Here is an 18374-nt window from a genome sequence, read left to right as displayed (position 1 = left end):
TTAGCTTAAAAAACATTAGAAACAAAATAAAGATCCTTAGAAATGTTAGCTACTTCCAAACATGCAGAGTCTCACTTTACAAAAGAGACCTTTACTTGATAATTTAAATATACTGTGGTGTCTTTTGAGATTCCCTTGAGAGAATGCAATCACCAAGGGATTTTTACAGGAAACTTGCAGGAAGAGATTGTGACAACCAGTTTTATAAAAACTCATAGTAAGTTGTATTTGTGTATGTGTGTGTGTGGCACATCATTTTTGTTTTTAAAACTTTCACTTATCTAAAACAAGCTGTCCCAACACTGTCTACTGAATGAGGAATCATTTTTCTTTTCTTTGAACTGCAGTCTAAACCACACCTACAATGTGGATAATACATGCATTTATACACATTTTTCTGTTCACAATGTTACACTTAATCTTCTCCTGCAACATGATTAAAAGAATTTGGAAGGAGTAGTTTTATTATTGATCCTCCTTTTAAAATGTTTCTTGATTTTAGCATGTTCCTCACCATCTAGATTTTACTTAATAATCATCCTAGAAATAACCAATAAATAAATAAATTCAAACTACTGATATTCTGATAGAGAAATCATTAAATATATAGAATGACTAAGGAAAATGAAGATTTCTAAATTATTTGAATGATCGTATAATTTTAATTATATTATAAATATAAAGATTTATATTTTATTTAAATCTTTTCAATCCTTTAGTAATATTCAAGCTTTCTTCTCTATCCTTCACAAGGATTCTACAAGGGTTAACGATGGATATGTATTTCCTGTGTGTGTTTGTGGTACTGGGGATTTAACCCAGGGACACTCTACCACTGAGCTATACCCTCAGCCCTTTGTTTAATTTTTTATTTGGAGAAAGGGTTTTGATAAATTGTTCAGGCTGGCCTCAAACTTGAAATCCTCCTGACTCTGCCTCCCTGGTAGCTGGGATCACAGGTGTGCACAACCATGGCCTGGCCTAGGTATATTATTTTACTGTTGGTATTGTAAATGGAATCTCTTCTTTTCTCATACTCAATACCTAGTTAATATCTCTAAACAGGTACTTCTTGACCACTATACAATCCAGCAGTGAAACAAAGTCAAGACACTCTGTGTGGAAGAATGATTAGAGAGAATTACTTGTTTGGTATTAGAGGAGAAAGAGCCGTTTAGAGGACTGAGAACTCTCATCATTAATACTCATACAAACACACTAACTCTGGGAAGAGGAGCCATGCAAGTGGCTGGCTTTCTTTTTGAAGTACAGTATATCCTCACAGAATACTGAGATGACTATATAATGATTTATTATTTCAAATGGCATGGCAAGACTAAGGTTTTTCTATCCTAGTTTCCCAAGCATTCTTTTATGAACACTTTCTAAAATCTCTGAAAGTTTTATACGGTAAATATAAATTCTGCCTTTTGTTTCCCCTTGGGACTGGGGACTGAACCTAGGGGTGCTTTACCACTGAGTTACCTCCCATCCTTTCTGTTTTTTGATACAGGATCTTGTAAAGTTTCCCAGGCTATCCTGGAACTTGGGATTGTCCTGACTCAGCCTCCTGAATGACTGGGATTACAGGTGTGTCAACACCGGGCTGCTACCCCCTTTTCTGACTTTTTATTGTTAAAAGCTACTTCCAATGTTTCTTTCAAATTTAGACACAATCTTTTTCCCAATGTGCCAATGACTTCCAGGCTGTGGCCCACCGAATATTACAAGGCAGCCCAGGCCTGCCCTCTCTTTGTATTTCAAATATTCAATAATTGAGTAACTACAGGTCTCCTGCAAACACTTTGCTCAGGGATGCTCCACAGCAGTTGTCTGCTGCATCCCCAGGTGGAATGCACCTTGAAATGTCCTTTTTTTTAAAGCATTTACCACTGATCATGATCAGACAGCTATTTGTATGATTATTTTATTAACATCTATCCTGCCACTCAACTCCACAATCCATGATAGTAAAAAAATGTCTGTTTGCCAAGTGTTTTATGTCTGGTGCTTAATAAAGTGGCTGAAAATAAATATTTGCTGAATCCATGAGAAATTAATATTACTGGGGAAAACTACACAGTTAAGTAAAAAAGTTCCACACAAATCATGACTTTATTTTCCTTAAATACTTTTGCTGCTTCCCTCAATAACCGCCTCCTTTCTACCAAAATAAAGTCTCCCCTGCCTCCCCCGTCACGTCAGAGACTGCACATGCTGCAGGAAGGGGCAGAGCGCCTCACACGTGCAGGTCTTATCAGTATGACTAGCTCCCCTTCCCTAGTTTATGAAGCCTTAGTTACAGAACATCTACTTCATTGTGTCTGGACAGGGCCTTGGTTTCCTGATTTGATGGAACAGTGGGTACAGATGGAAAGGGACACCTCAGGATAGAACACACCAGCTGCTGCCATGCATCTGCACCCTTATTGGTCCCAGATGTGTAAGACACTTAATCTTTAAGTGGTTCAAAATTGCATTTCTGATTATTATAAATAAGAATTTCTACAGGTTTCAACTTTTAGAAAGAGGTTAGTGAACTTAATAATTAAACCTAAGGGAAAGGATTATCAACAATGACAATGCATACAAAGCGTTAATATTAACTGCAAACACAATAGGTACAAAAGTGTTCTGGGCCTCTGTTAACTCTGGAATGAGGAAATGACTACACATTTCACACACACACATATAAACAATGCTTGACAGAGAACAGAATAGCTGACATGAGATAACACAAGCTAGATAGGCAAGATAACTACATGAATGTGCTGAGCCTCATCACCTTGGCTTTGTTTTAACTTTGATTTTGTGTTTCCCCCATAACATTCTTTTGTCATTTTTTCAACAAGTATCTACTGAATGCTAGGCCAGCTGCTGTGCTAGCCACCAGACACAGCCTCGCTCTTGCAGATCTTACAGTTGAGAAGGAGAGTTAAATGTGATTGATTATTTGATATGCGTACTACTAAGTAGAAGCAGCCTAGCTTAAAAAGTCACATATTGCAGAATTCCAATCTGTGACATTCTGGGCAACTGCAAAACTATGGAGATGGTAAAAAGAGCAGTAGTTGCTAGTGGTTGAGGAGGAGGAGGAGGAAGGGATGAGCAGGCAAAGCACAGAGGAAAACACACCATGATGGAGGATACATATTACACATTTATCCAGACCCAGAGTGTATAAAACCAAGACTGAACCTTAATGTAAACCATGGAATTATCTGCATGAAAATGATGTGTTGAGATAAGTTCATCAATTTTTAACAAATGCACCACTCTGGTGAGGGCTGCCAACAATGGTGGAAGCACCGTGCACTGTGGGACAAAGGGGACATGGGAACTCCCCATACCATTCTTTTCATTTTGCTATGAACCTAAAACTGATTTTAAAAATTGATTCTTAAAGAAAAAAAGTCTATCAATTACAAGCTGTGATAAATATATTATTAAGGATAATTAACAAGGGCTCTAAGGATTACAAGAGGGGGACCTTGATAGGAATGAGGGTGGAAGAACACTGACTCAGAAGCTAGCTGGAAATGTGACCCTGCTCTCCCTATGCCACCAAGTGCTGACGATAAGGAGAGAATTTTTGCTCATTACCCTCGTGTGTCATTGCCCTTAAGTGGCTCAGGATGCTGCTGGGCACATTGGAAAATACTACCTCATCTTCTCTCCTGTCTCACCAAGCAAAGGGTGACTTCTAAATAAGGACCCTTTAGGAACTCACGGGCCTGGCAGACAGGCACTAGGGCCATTGTCAGCTCAAGAACCGTATCACAGGAATCAAGATTTGAAGGCAGGAAGTTACAGTTCTTACCTTTGGATCATCTCCAAACTGGCCAAACTGTACATCGTTTAATAAACTACGAGCTGTTTTGATGATATCTTTACATTTTTTTGGTGTTTCTTCTACTTTCCCAGCCAGAAAGAGACAACAAGCTCCTGTCACCTAAGAGGGAGACAAAAGCTCTTGAATTTTGTTAGCAAAGGTCATCCAGGAATAGATACAAGGTTTTCTGACCTTCACAATAAAGGAATCCCTCTATTCTCCTTGTCATTTATCAATATGCTGATATTCTAAAAAAAGTCTAAAGGATATTTAACACACCTGAAAAAAAATTAGGCTTTGTAAATTATTTAAAAAGAGAAAGATTAATTTTCTTTTGCCTATACCTTCTTTCCTTCCTGTTGCAGTCTGAATGTGTGTGTTCCCTCAGAGGTCACATGCTGAAACTGAATGCCAGTGTGGTAGTATCTACAAGTGGTTTTTTATATTTTTTTTAGTTGAAGAAATTTGTTCTTTTTAGATATACATGATAGTAGAGTGTACTTTGACATTATAAATGCATGGAGTGTAACTTATTCTAATTAGGATCCCATTCCTGATGTGGTGTTTCACTGGTGGTGTTTTCATACATAAACATAGGAAAGTCATGTTAGACTCATTCCACTGTCTTTCCTATTCTGATCCCTCCTCCCTTCCCTTCATTCCCCTTTGTCTAATCCAATGAACTTTTATCCCCCCCCACACTTGTTTTGTGTTAGCATCTGCATATCAGAGAGAACATTCAATCTTTGTTTTTTGGGATTTGCTTATTTCACTTAGCATGATAGTTTCCAGATCCAACCATTTACCAGCAAGTCATAAAGTCATTCTTTTTGGTGGCTGAATAATATTCCATTACGTATCTATACCACATTTTCTCTATCCATCTGTTGAAGGACACCTTGGTTGGTTCAATAGCTTAGCTATTGTGAGTTGAGCTGGTATAAACATCGAAGTGGCTGCATCACTGTAGTATGCTGATCTTAATCCTTTGGGAATATACCAAGGAGTGGTATAATTGGGTCAAATGGTGGTTTGATTCCTAGTTTCGAAATCTCCATATTGCTTTCCAGAGTGATTGCACCAATTTTGCAGTCTAGAAGGGGAGTTTTTGGAAGGTGATCCCCTCATGAATGGGATTACTGTTCTCCCATCATCAGGGGAGGACACAACAAAAGGTGCCCTCTATGAGGAACAGACCCTTACTCGACACTGAACCTGCCAGTCCCTTGATCTTGGACCTTGAACTCTTCAGAACTTCGAGGAGTATGTTATTCACAGATGATCCAGCCTAAACGACTGTGTTATAACATCCCAAAAGGATTAAGACACTGTCCCTTCAGTTGCCTCCAGCTGACTGCAGTCCCTGTGTCACTGAGGTGAGAGCTGCTCTTTCTTTGTTGTCTCCTGACCCACTCTTATCCTTCCACATTCCACGCTCTTCACATAATCAGGATCACACTGGATGTCACTGTGCCAGGGAACAAAGCTCATTTTGACACTGCCTCCTTCTTCAAGAAATCATAAACTAAAGAGGCATACAAATCAAAGTCTTAAAACAAAAAACTAGCAAAATGAACCTTCCTCGTAGGTCTGATTCTGTCATCTTTTAACCAGTTCACTGTCTAACTGAAGTCAAATGTCCTCAATCTGATATTCAAGACTCTCCCTGGTTTACTTTCCCATGCAGGGTTTCATCATTCCCCTCCTGACAGACGGAGTTCCAACTGGGCTGTTAGTGTGCAGTGCCTTCCCTGCGTCCACTGGAACTGTTTCCACTGGACTGCTCCCCTAGCCCATCTTGGCACACCTACACCCACTACCCTCAAGACTTAATTTAAACTGCTAGCACTTCCTCCCTTGCATGTTCCCTGATCCCTCCAACATGTAATTAATGTCCCCTTGAATGCCACAGCCCTGTACCTATACCTCTCCTACGGCCTCACTTAAGTTCAGATTTATTTTGGAAAAGGTAATAAGAAAGTACACTTTCATACAAAGTGCAATGACTGTGGTTTCTACTGACCTAAGTAAAAAAAGACTTGAACATGGTTAATTGGAAAATACAAAGTTCAAACCTGATTTTTAAAAAATACACAGTGTCTACCAGATAAAAATCAACCCTTTCTGGAAAAAAAAACGAGACACTATAATTAGTCCACCAAAATGTAAGAAACAATAACATGTAATAGAGAATGACAAAATTCAAACACTTACATATCTTGGGAATTGCTTGAAGGAATGGAACATATAAAAGCGATGAAAATAAATTATTCCAGTTGCCAGGGTGTCATAGTGTCTGTTGTTCTAGTTAAGGACTTTTAGTCAATAATTTTTTACAGGTTATATTCTTAGTTAAACGTAGAAAAGAAATAAAGACAAGCAACAACGTCAGCGGCAAACAATACCAGTGGCAAAGCAGGTAGATGGAATCTGAGGGACCAGAATTCTGATATAAGCCTTGTGACACACTTCAGCTGAGATCTTAATGGGTGTTGGTTTTCTTCCTGGGGCCTGACTGCTCAGTGGTTAAGTCTACACATTTAAATGTGAACTAGAAAAAGGAAAACCCCTGCAGAGCCAGGCAATCAGAACAAGAGTCAAACAACAAGGATATTTAACAACTGTCCTAGAACAGAGAAATGACTGGATATTTTATCTACAATATCTAATTAATTCTTGGTGGTGGTGGGGAACCTATCTGTAACAGATTCCAAGAAAAATTAGGATACAGCCCCAAACGTGTGCCCACATCAAAGATGAATCTAGCCCCCTCTCGGCGGTACCGGGCCTCAGTGGCTGGATCGAGTCCTTCAAGTTGCGAGGGTGTATGAGCCAGGTCTTTCTTATCCCAGTACCAACATGGTTTTGTGTGGTCCAGGTTTGCTGACGTTACTGAAGGGCTTGAATTTTCTTTATTCTCCTTCATTTATTGGAGTAGACTTGTTCTTTCCAAAAGGTTGTCTGAAAACTTTAGAATCCTAAGAGAAAAATAAAATAACGATGCAAGTTGAAAAGGGATGCTAAACTAAGGAAACCTAACCATTACAGGCCATCTATAATGACAGAATGCACTTGATTTTGAATCAAAACTCCCTACAGAAACTGTGCCATACTGATTGCCAGTTAGAACCAAAGGCTAACCTCCAAAGCCAATTCAATACACCTACGTGACTTTAATATCAATAAATCCCAGATGTCATGATTACTTAGAAGATCATTTTCTCCTCATCTGGAACATAAAGGTTTAAATCTAGGTAAAATATTGGAAGAAACTAAGTATAGCTTACACTTCCTTTCTGTCTTTATTGATAGAAACTGTTTCATGTCTAGATTCCAATCTTCAGTAAAGCCCAGGTCTATCTTAATCCCCTACAAAGATTTATGCTCCCAAACTATCCCTCTCTCCCATTTAGTATCACATTTTCCCTTTTGTAGTTTACTTGCCTTTACCTAGGCACTTTAACTTATAAAAGCCATAGGATTCGGTGAATTCACCTCCAGGAACTGAGCAATATGAACCAGCCCACGTGTGGGGAGGCCTGAGAAGGTGGGTGGAGGGAGGCAGTCTATGAGGAAGGAGGCCTTCAGGCTGTGCCTGCTTTCTCATCCTTTCCCTTTCTTTCATTTGGAACACACAGATTCTCTAAAAGCTGCACATCGACAGAAAAGAAAAACAAGGAGCTCATCTGGAGGCCATTCAAACATGTTAAGTCCCTTGTGAATTGGCTCAGGGACAATACACATTTTTCAAACGTGGCAGAAGGGTTCCAAAGGAGATGGCTGGAGCCAGGTTAGTCTGTTGAGCAGAAAACATGGCTGTGGCCTATCTCTGGCCCACCAGTTCATTTGGAAGCCTAATTTGCTCTGCATACCTGCCTTATTTCTGATCGGAAAGGTGAAATGGCAGAGCTGAGTAGTCTCCTCTTCCCACCTGCTAGCCCTAAAGGGCAGCTGAGATTGTCCTACAAATTTATACTTTTGTATACAATATTGATTAAATTGGGCAGTGCCTGGTTGGGGGAACAGTTAACTAAAACCCCAGAAGCTATTAATCCAAAAGTTCGGCAATTTACTGTTGGCAAGGCTAAGGAAAAAGCAGCGGGTGTCTCAAATATTGCCAATGGGAGAAAAAAATGGTATAATTGTCACAGAGGGTGAGTTGGCCATAACTAACAAAATGACATACACATTTGCTCTTTGACCAAGCAATCCCACGGCTAGGAATCTTCTCTAGAAACACAGTCACAAATATAAAATAACATATGCATAAGATCATTCCCGCAGTGTTATTTGTAATGGCAAATCCACAGATAACCCAAATGTTCAGCAACAAGGAACTAGGTGAATGGAATATGGTACATGACTATAGCAGCATACTCTGAGGCTGTTACAAAGAATAAAAATGGTACTGTAAGGATTGGAGAGATTTTCAGAATCGGCAAAAAGCAGAGTGGTATACACAGAATGCTAATATCTAGGTGAAAAAGGAGAGAAAAGAACTGCTATTTTCTTGGTCCCTAATTTTTTTTTTTCCAATTAAAAGTACAGAGTTTATCAATGCCCTTCACTCAGTTTCCTGAGTTAACACCTTACATAAACATGGTGCTCAGGACTTAAATCGCTTAGTTTTTCAGTCTTCCTTGTTTTCCATGCCCTGGTCAGTTTTAAAGAGAAGCAGGCAGGTCTTCTGATTTGTCTGTTTTCCCAGGAATGCAGTTTTAGGAGAGAATGCCACAGAGGTTAAGTGTCTTCCTCATCACATCATGTTAGAGGACCGGTGACATCAAGAGACTTTTCATAGCTGAGGCTAACTATGACCACTTGTTAAGATGGGGGTCTGCTAGGTTTCTCATTGTAAATTATTATTTTTCCCTTTTGATTTTCTACTTCAGAAACCAGTCACTAGATTCAGCCCAATGTCCTTACTGGAGGATAAAGGAACAAAGTTCCACCTTTTTTGAGGGAGCAATATTAAAGAATCTGTGGACATATGTTAAAACCACCATAGCAATTAGTAAATACTACATAATGCAACCAAGTATGTAAATACATTTCTTCTAAGAGAGTCACCAACTAATTTTAACATTCATCTAAGAATTCTGCCTGAGACTGGGGTTTCTCTATGTTGTCCATAGCTCTGGGTTCAAGCCATCCTCCTGCCTCTGCCTCCTGAGTAGCTGGGGTGACATCTGGCTGTTGTGTTCTCATGGTGACCTTCCATCTCATTCACTTCTTCAATGTATATTATTTAGAATTCTTTTCTAAGAAAGATTTGTTCTTTCTCTCTCACTTACTTGTTTATGTCAGTATAGACTTATGGGTATTTATTTTATTCCTTGAGTTATAAATAATAATAATACCATTATTCTCTTGATAAAATTGTTTTACCATAGCCACTGGAAGATCTTTCAGGTTGGCTTCCAAGTTACTTTCTTTGACTTTTTGGTCATGTAAATACTTAAGTATTAATAAAAGTAACTAAAACTAAAAAAGTAAATCTCAAAGTCAACTCGTGGGCAACAGAAAATTATTTCAAGTAATTGCTGATATCATTATACCCTCAGTGAGACGTACTCTAAGGATAAAAAGAATCTCAGAGAAATCTTAAACTTCATTACACTGTCAGTAGTAGCATTAAAATTGTAATTTTCACCCCTTCCTTTTTGGTATATTATAGGATATACAGAAACAAATGTTAATGTTAGGAACCAAGATTTTCTGTGCAAAGAAAATAAATATGCATGCACAAAGTTAAAGGTTAAGAAAAAAATGTACAATGCTAAACTTTAATTAAAAATATAAAAATAAATCACACTCAAAAAATATATATATACATATATGCCAGTTCTTTCCACTTAGAAAGAAGTAGTGACACTCCCATCATCAGGAATAATCCAGTGACCAAGTTTTAGTTCTTTCAAAACCATTCCATCTAAAAGGAAGCAAGCTATTTTCCAGTCTGGAGTAGAGGCCTTCTTGGGTTGTAAGCAGGCAGTTTACCAAGACAGGAGCCATTAGGAAGAGTGAACACTAGATACATTTGGCAAAATGTAAATATTAAAAAGAAAAAATGCCTGTTCTTGATTGTAAATACTGAATAAAAACCGAGTCCACAGTAATACGGGTGGGGTTTGTGTGGAAAAAAGCATAACCTAAATCCAACTAAGCCTGTAGACTTTTTTTTGGGTTTTTGGTGGACACAACATCTTTATTCTATTTTTATGTGGTGCTGAGGACCACCGCCCTGCACATGATAGGCAAGTGCGTTACCGCTTGAGCCACCTCCCCAGCCCAAGCCTGTAGACGTAACTTCTAGTTTATAGTAATACTGGGGTAGAACAAGTTAAACAGCATAAGGAAACTAAAAAATTAATGTCACTAAGTATGGCGGTGCAGGCCTGTAATCTCAGTGACTTGGGAGGCTGAGGAAAGAGGATCACAAGTTTGAGGCCTGCCTGAGCAATTTAGACCCTGACCCTGACAAAATAAAATAAAAAGGATCAGGATGTTGCTCAATGAGTGTCCCTGGTTTCATCCCCAGTAACCCCTCCAATCACCCCCTACAAGTCAATGTCATGAAAAAATAAAATGATGGTAAGGAGGAACTGCCCTAGATTTAAAAAAGCTAAAGATCCAAACAACCAAACGCAATGAGAACCTTGATTAGACCCCCCATCCCATTTTTGGTAGTACTGGGGATTGAACCCAGGGCCTTGTGCATGCAAGGCAAGCATAGTACCAACTGAGCGATATCCCTAGCCTCCTCACCTCTTTTTAACTACAAAAGAAATAAGGATTAGGAAAAATTCAAATATGTACTGGATAATAAGGGAATCTCTGTGAATTTTCTTAGGATTAATAATATTGTTATATTATAAAATAATATTGTCACATAGGAGAATGACTTTATTCTTAGTAGATACAGGCCAACATTTCACACTAAGTGTCATGATGTTTGCAACTTACTTTTAAACTATTTGGCTAGAACAAAATCACACAGCAAAAGTGGCAAAATGTTAACGTGTACATTTTAGGCCATAGGTACACAAGTTCTATTCTTTTTTTTTCAAAGGAATGTTTTATTATAGCATTCATGGGCCTACCTCCTCCATAAATAAATCTGTACAGAGTTGGGAAGTAGGACCATGACATCTACAGAAAAGAAGAAAGCATACCATTAAAGCTCAGGGATCAGGACAAGATATCAATATCCTTCCATTTTCAAGTATACTAACAAGGCTGCTGGGATCTCCAATGGAGTGGAAACAATAGAACCCATGCTGCACGATCTCTCAGAATTTGGGAGTCCACTGTAGATTTAATCTATGACTCAGGTCCAAAAGTCCCAGCTTTCTCTGCCACTTCCAAAGCTAGCTTCAGGTTGTGGTCAAACAGCTCACACCTGATGGGCATTTCCAGGGAGTAGAATGGATTCTTGAGTGCAAAATCTGAGTAAATTTCATAAATTTTTCGAAGAAGAAAATCTATTCCAGCTTGCCTAGGATCTGCCAGCACCACAAACTTGATCCCTGTTAGTGTCTGGAAGCAGTGCAGTTTGAAAGTGTCTGTCTCCAGCATCTCAATGTCTGAGCTTCCCTGTTCGGGAGACAGCTGGGAGCCAATGGCAAAAAGCCCCGGATGCCATCGCGCTGTCCGAAGGCAACCAGCACACGCTTGTCATGTAGCTTGAGCAGCAGATCCAGCGGGTAGCTGAACGTTTTCTCAGCCTCAGCCCGGGGCGCGTAGCTATCCAACTGGTAAATGAGGCCACCAGCTTTATTCACCACATACACGCTAAAAATCGCCATTGCAGCCTCTGCCTCTTAAAAATTGGGTCCGGTTACTTCTCGACGTCCCGCCCCGGAACTCACAAGTTCTATTCTTTAATTTAAAAATAGGCCAGGGGGTAAAAATCAGATGGGACTCCTTAGGGGACCAGAAGGGCTCTTTATTTCCTTATTGCCACTAGCCCATATCCCTCAGTAGCTGAGGAATGTTTGCTCATGTGTGGGTATGGTTTTATAAACTACAACAGAAAGAAAGTGCATTATTGTGTAGTTGATTAATTTTTACAAAGTAAACACATCTGTGCAACTCCATTCAACTGAGAACCAGAATACAGCCAACCTCCCAGAGCTTGCTTCCTTCTTCTCTTAGTCACTATCCTATCCCCTGCAAAGAGAACCATCCTAACCTCTCTTCCCAACCAGTTTTACCTATTTTTGAAGGACATGTCCAGTGACATAGTAGCACTGCTTTATGTCCATTTCCTGTTGCTTGACACAGTGTGTGGGATTCATCTCTGCTATCGCATAAAGCAGGTTTCATTCTCTCATCACTGTTCTACAGTGATTCTCAAGGACACTTAAAAAAACGCCTCCAGACATCTGTTATATAACTGGGGGATGGCTTCTGACATTTAGGGGGTAGAGGCTAAGAATGTTGCTGAGCATACTACAATTCACAGAACAACTCCCTACAAGGAATTATCTGGCTCAACCTATCAATAGTGCCAAAGTTGAAAAAGTGCCATATAGTATTTTATTCTATGGATATAACACATCTTATCCATCCTTTCTACTGTGGATGAACATTTGAAAATGTTTCTATTTTTTGATATTAATAAATAGTCATGTACCTTCTTGTAGAACAGAAGGCACCTGGCCAGTTGGCTAAAAGAATCAAGATCTACCCACATTTGTAATTTATTTATGATATACTTTAAGATTCATTATAGTAACAGTTCTCTCTGCACTTATTCATTCAAATATTTGCTGAGCATTTACTAAGTCAGGTCTCAACAGCACAGCGGGGAACAATACAAGCAAAGTCCAGTGGGAAAGGCAGGCAGAAATAAAAGGGAAAATCAAGGAAGAGCTGGTTTTGAAGGGGAAGAAAAGAATATGGTTCTATAAACTTTAGGTTTGAAGAACTTGAAAGGTAATTGTGTGGAAACATCTATCAAACAAATGAGTCTGTTAAAATCTAGAACGAACATATCTACTTAGGATTTGTCTATGTAAATGTAGCGGAAAAGAAGTCTGCGAACAACTCCTTGATGACTCTGTATGAAGAATCACCAGATAAGAAAGGGTCAAAGAGGTAGGAAAATTTGATTCTTGCTTGCACAAGAAACCAAAGGATATCAACTTTAAATCAGAGATGGTGGTCAGCAGTGAGAAATGCTAAAGAAAACTTAAAGGACAAGAAATTAAGGAAAGGTTACTCAAATTGGTGATTAGTTATTAGGGATACTAAAACCAATTGTGGTGGCTTCACAATTTTGAATACACTGAAAACACTTTGAACAGTTGGTTCTGTAAAGTGAATTATAGCTCAATAGAATGGACATACATTACAATTTTTTTTTTTCATAGTACAGTGGGGCCGAAGGAAATCCATAAGGGGTTTTTTAGGAATGAATGGCATATGTGTTCTTCTCAGGTAACTCTTGCTCAAAGAAGTGACAAGGTGGGTAAAAAAGCATAAGGCAAAGTTTTCATTGTTTTTCTTGTGCTCCCCCACCATGCAACCCCTGCCCCCATAGAAGAAAACAAAGAGGGTGTGTAATCTGAAGGAAAAGAATCACTGAGGAGTCTACACAGTCTTAAGGAGGGGATTAACTGACAAAGGATACTAAAAAACATAGTGAGAAAATTTGAGAAAGGAAGCTCTTTCTCTAAGAAATCAAGAAAAAGATGGAGGAAGAGGTAACAAGAAATGTTTTTTTTTAAAAATATTTATTTTTTTTAGGTGTAGATGGACACAACACAATGCTTTTATTTTTATGTGGTGCTGAGGATCGAACCTGGTCGCTGAGCCACAATCCCAGCCCCAATAAGGAATGTTTTAACTGTCCAGCTGCGGCTAGCCTGAGGGGGCAGGAAAGGATGCGCTGCCCAGAAGTGGCGGGGGCGGACCTCGCTGGCCCTCCCGGTGCCCACCTCCCCAGGCCATCCTGGGCGGGTCTGGGCGGGTCTGCGGGAGCGGTGCACCGCGGGAGCGCAGTCCCAGTCCAGGGTCGCTGGATCGCGGGCCCTTGAGGCCTCCCTCCTGCCTCTCCGCCTCTCCACCTCTCCCGGCTGGCCTTGAAACCTCGTCCAGCCTCACCACCCTCGCCAGTCCCCAGAGGTGTTTTTGGAAAAAGAAAAGCACAATTCGGATGGGAGAAAGGACATGAGGAGACTAAAAACCTGAAATTTTGCTGATCAGAATGAAACCAATGTTGAAAGACTTTTCAAATCTATTGTTGGTGGTGCTCTGTGACTATGAAACTTGGGGACCGTGGCAGCCGTGGAGCCAATGAGGCGCTACATGTGGGGATGGTGTCAGAGAACGTCGCTGAGTCTGTCTCACTTCCTTCCCCTCCAGACCTGGCTGCCCTGGAGTGTCCTCGGAGGCCTCCCCATGTTCCCTGGAGGAGTGTGCTGCTTCCCGGCCAGCCAGCTCATCCCCCCTTCCACCCCAGGGTCCGGCAAAGTCCAACAATATCGTGACGGTCACTGGGATATCCCTGTGCCTCTTCATCATCATTGCCACCGTCCTCATCACTCTGTGGAGGAGGTTTGGCCGGTCCCCCAAATGCAGCACCCCGGCTCGACACAACTCCATCCATTCCCCCAGCTTCCGGAAGAACTCCGATGAGGAGAACATCTGCGAGCCAAGGGAGCAGCGGGGAAGCTTCTCGGATGGGGGTGATGGGCCTGGGGGGAGCCCAGGGGACACGGGTATCCCTCTGACCTACAGGCGCAGTGTGCAGGTGACTCCTGAGGATGACGCCTCTGGCAGCGAGAGCTTTCAGTCCAATGCACAGAAGATAATCCCCCCTCTGTTCAGCTACCGCCTTGCCCAGCAGCAGCTGAAGGAGATGAAGAAGAAAGGACTGACGGAGACCACCAAAGTGTACCATGTGTCTCAGAGTCCCCTGACAGACACCGCCATAGACTCTGCGGCCGGTCCTCCCTTAGACTTGGAAAGCCCAGAAGAAGCTGCAGCAAGTAAGTTCCGGATCAAGTCTCCATTTCTGGACCAGCCTGTGAGGCTGGGGAGTGGCGGGGAAAGGCTTCCCTCCAGGCTAGATTTCAACATGTCTCAGGCCAGTTGTGCCATCAGCCCCAGCCAGACTCTGATCCGCAAGTCCCAGTTGAGGCACACGAGTGGCAGAGGGGCCTCATCAGAAAGGAGCCACCCCAGGAATTCCCATTTCAGGAGGACGGCTAGTTTTCATGAGACCAAGCAACCCCGACCATTCCAGGAGAGGAGCATGTCCACTCTTACTCCACGGCAGGCCCCCACCTACAGTTCTAGGATGCGTACCTGGGACCAGGCAGAGGACAGGTTTAGGCCTCCGAGTCGAGGTGCTCACCTGGTTCCTGAGAAACTGGAGCTTTTCCAAGGAGCAGGTGGAATCAGTGGTCCATTGAGCCCTCTCCCTAAACCCTACACCATGGAGCAGCCTGTGAGGAAAGCAGACCTGGGGGATTGCCAGGCAGGACTAGTGGCAGGAGTGGAGAGAACAGAGCCCCACAGAGCTCGGAGTCACAGGAGTGTCTCAAGGAAGCAGTCTTCCCCCACGTCTCCCAAAGATAGCTACCAGAGGGTTAGTCCACTGAGCCCTTCTCCATATAGGAAAGACAAGTGTCAGAGCTTTCCGGCCCAGCCTGTTTGCCTTCTATGACAACACATCTTTTGGCCTCACTGAGGCTGAGCAAAGGATGCTGGACCTCCCCGGATATTTTGGCTCAAACGAAGAGGATGAAACCACCAGTACCCTTAGTGTGGAAAAGCTGGTCATCTAGGTCAAGAATCTGCCTGAGACTTCACACAACAGGCGTCCTTTACTCAGGTTGCACTATCAACTGCTCCCGTAGCTCCGTGGACTATTTTGCGTAATGGTTTCGTGAGGCAGAATGTGGGAAGGGAGTTGCTCACACACTGGGGGGACATGTGCATATGCATGTGTTTTAATTCATAAGGAAGAAGTTATTGATCCTGAACTTTTCTTTTTGCTACCCTATTTCTATTGGCTTATTACTAATAGCAATAATAAAATTTAAACTAAAGCAAAAAAAAAAAAAAAAAAAAAGAAATGTTTTAAGGGGGAGGAAGTAACTCCTAAAAGAGGACCTCAGAGGACCTCCATTCTATCCAAGAAGTAGAGTGTCTGACATCTACCGAGAGGAAAGGGGCAGAGTGGGAAAAAGGGTTAGGAATAACCTACTATGGAGGACATAGGAATGGGAAGAATCTCAGTTCACAAGTGGATGTAACTGAAATATATTCAATTTTACTTGCTATCATTGGCTAAACTCCCTGCTAAAAGAACTAGTATAGATTTCCTTTAGACTCGGGGCAGAATGAACAATACATGAAATCAGAAAAACATGCAATCAATGTACATAAACAGAACAGCAACAGTCCTCTAGAGCCTCTACCTTCCTGAAAAAGTGCTTGCCTCTGTTCTCTAACCCCTTTCTCTATACCTCTTCAATTTTTTTTAACAAGGTTCTGAAGTTATAAATTTTATTATTAGTAGGGATTACTGTGAAAATCACTGAGATTTATGAGATCCACAAAAATGAAAATCTCTCAAGCAACTTGTAAGGTGTTTTAGCAAGACCTTTCAATCATGTGTTTTAGATATTATCATTTTACATGATGAAAGATGAAATGCATTTTCAACATTTAGAATTATGACCATAATAGTAATGAACACCACATAACTCTCTGATCCGGTATGTAAATTATTTTTTAATAACAGTACTAAATTATTACTAACCTTCATTCAGACATTTTTATTAATAAGACCTTAGTTTAGAAAGCAGCCTATGGCATTGCTGTATATCAATAACTGGTGTTCACATAACTCTTAGATTCTTACATTGATTTTTATGTGTTATGTTCATCTCCTAGATCCGTTACACAAATGGCACAAAATAATGATTGAAATCTTTTTAACAACTCTCTACTTAGCTTCCTAAGCCTTGAAAACACATTTTCCTTTTCTACTGATTGTCTTTCAAATATGTAAAGATAATTTTACATTCCCTTCTTTTCTTCAGGGTGAAGAAACCTAATGATTTTCTCAAGATGGTTTTGAGAGTTTAGTGTTAAAATTTAGGTACCTCCTAATTTTTTTTTTTTGGGGGGGTGCTGGGGATTGAATTCAGGGGTATTTGACAACTGAGCCACATCCCCAACCTTATTTTGTACTTTATTCAGAGACAGGGTCTCACTAAATTGCTCAGGGCCTCGCTAAGTTGCTGAGGCTGGCTTTGAACTCCCAATCCTTCTGTTTCAGTCTCCTGAGCCACTGGGATTACAGGTGTGTGCCAATGTGCCCAATTCCCCCTAAGTATTTTCAAAACAGAAAAAATACACATTATATATCTGCCCAGCATATGAACATATGGAAGAAGGCTAGTAAATTCAGTAACATATCCTATGTCCATTGAATTACAGCATGCCTGCAAACTATGTTTTCTTATTCTCACAATTTATCACTGAGAAAATGGAGTCAATGGAGCCAAAGAGACATGAAACAACCTGTCACAGTGAAGCCAGATTTAAAGTTAGGTATCAAGTAAGATCTAAAATGGAGGCCATGCTAACAATGATTCCAGGGAAACACAGGACAACTCATGAAATGTTAATGAAGTCCCGGAAAGGCCCTAGGCCAAAGTCCACCCCAAAGAAATGTTAATGGAACCCAGGAAACAGCCCCCAACAGATTTGGAGATAGCCCATCCCAAGAAATAATAATGAAGTCCTTCCTGCCCAGATCACCTGTGTCCCACCCCTCTGGCCTTCCCACCTACATTCCATCACCAAAACTATAAAAAGGGGAGACAACGGCACTTCCAAGGATTCCACCTCTTGGGCCCCCTTCTTCCTCCGGGAGAAGTCTTTTCTGCTGCCCTTTAATAAACTTCTAATTTCTACTCTGACCTTGCCTCGGCGTGCTTTTCTGGTGTTATTCTTAAACATTGGGGAAGCAAGGACTCATCACCGGTCACTGGCCAACAGCGGTAACAACAGTTAGCAAATGGCAGAGGCACAATCTGTCTTACTTCAGACTAAGATACTGTTCCTCAATCTAGACACTACTTTGTTTCTATAAATGGAACATTACATCTTGGAACCATTTTTTTATTAAGACAGGTCTTCCTCATCTGAAATATAGCTGAATTATTGCAAATGTAGTCACTTCCCATACTTTGTCACTTTTGGTCTTTAAGAACTCTGGGTGTCATCTAACATGCTTCCTACTTATCATTCAATGGTTTGAGTGCATTCATTAACTTGAGAATTATGCATCTTACATATTTAGCTAGTAATTAAAAAGTGCCCTTTATTCAAAAGGGCAAAATCAAAGCTCCATAGGTTCCCTCTAAAGACCCCCGCTTCTAGGCTACTAACAACCCACTAATCAACATTTTAGGTTTAGTAATCTGAATTGATATAAATTACCTAACTATATTTTATCCAATGTACATTTACTTCTTGTGTCTACTAGGCAAGATTATGTTTTGTGTTCTAAGGA

General features: G+C 40.8%; 1 protein-coding gene and 2 pseudogenes across 1 annotated transcript in view; 1 reads left to right on the top strand and 2 right to left on the bottom strand.

Moving 5' to 3' along the window:
- Positions 1 to 18374, bottom strand: part of Ccnk (cyclin K) — a 32598-nt gene that overhangs the window by 11496 nt on the left and 2728 nt on the right. Inside the window, exons 2-4 of the mRNA XM_005333903.5 lie at positions 6562 to 6810; positions 6047 to 6128; positions 3821 to 3952 (exon numbers count right to left, since the gene is read on the bottom strand). Coding sequence (XP_005333960.2) covers positions 3821 to 3952; positions 6047 to 6128; positions 6562 to 6758 — 411 coding nt within the window. The 5' untranslated portion in view covers positions 6759 to 6810. The remainder of the gene's footprint in view (positions 1 to 3820; positions 3953 to 6046; positions 6129 to 6561; positions 6811 to 18374) is intronic.
- Positions 11156 to 11640, bottom strand: LOC101969043 (trafficking protein particle complex subunit 4 pseudogene; annotated as a pseudogene).
- Positions 11676 to 17778, top strand: LOC101968758 (thrombospondin type-1 domain-containing protein 1 pseudogene; annotated as a pseudogene).

The sequence above is a fragment of the Ictidomys tridecemlineatus genome, chromosome 5 (genome assembly GCF_052094955.1).
Source record: "Ictidomys tridecemlineatus isolate mIctTri1 chromosome 5, mIctTri1.hap1, whole genome shotgun sequence".
NCBI classification, from domain to species: Eukaryota; Metazoa; Chordata; class Mammalia; order Rodentia; family Sciuridae; genus Ictidomys; species Ictidomys tridecemlineatus.
Note: the sequence above shows the minus strand (reverse complement) of the source record. Positions and strands in the feature narration are given on the sequence as shown.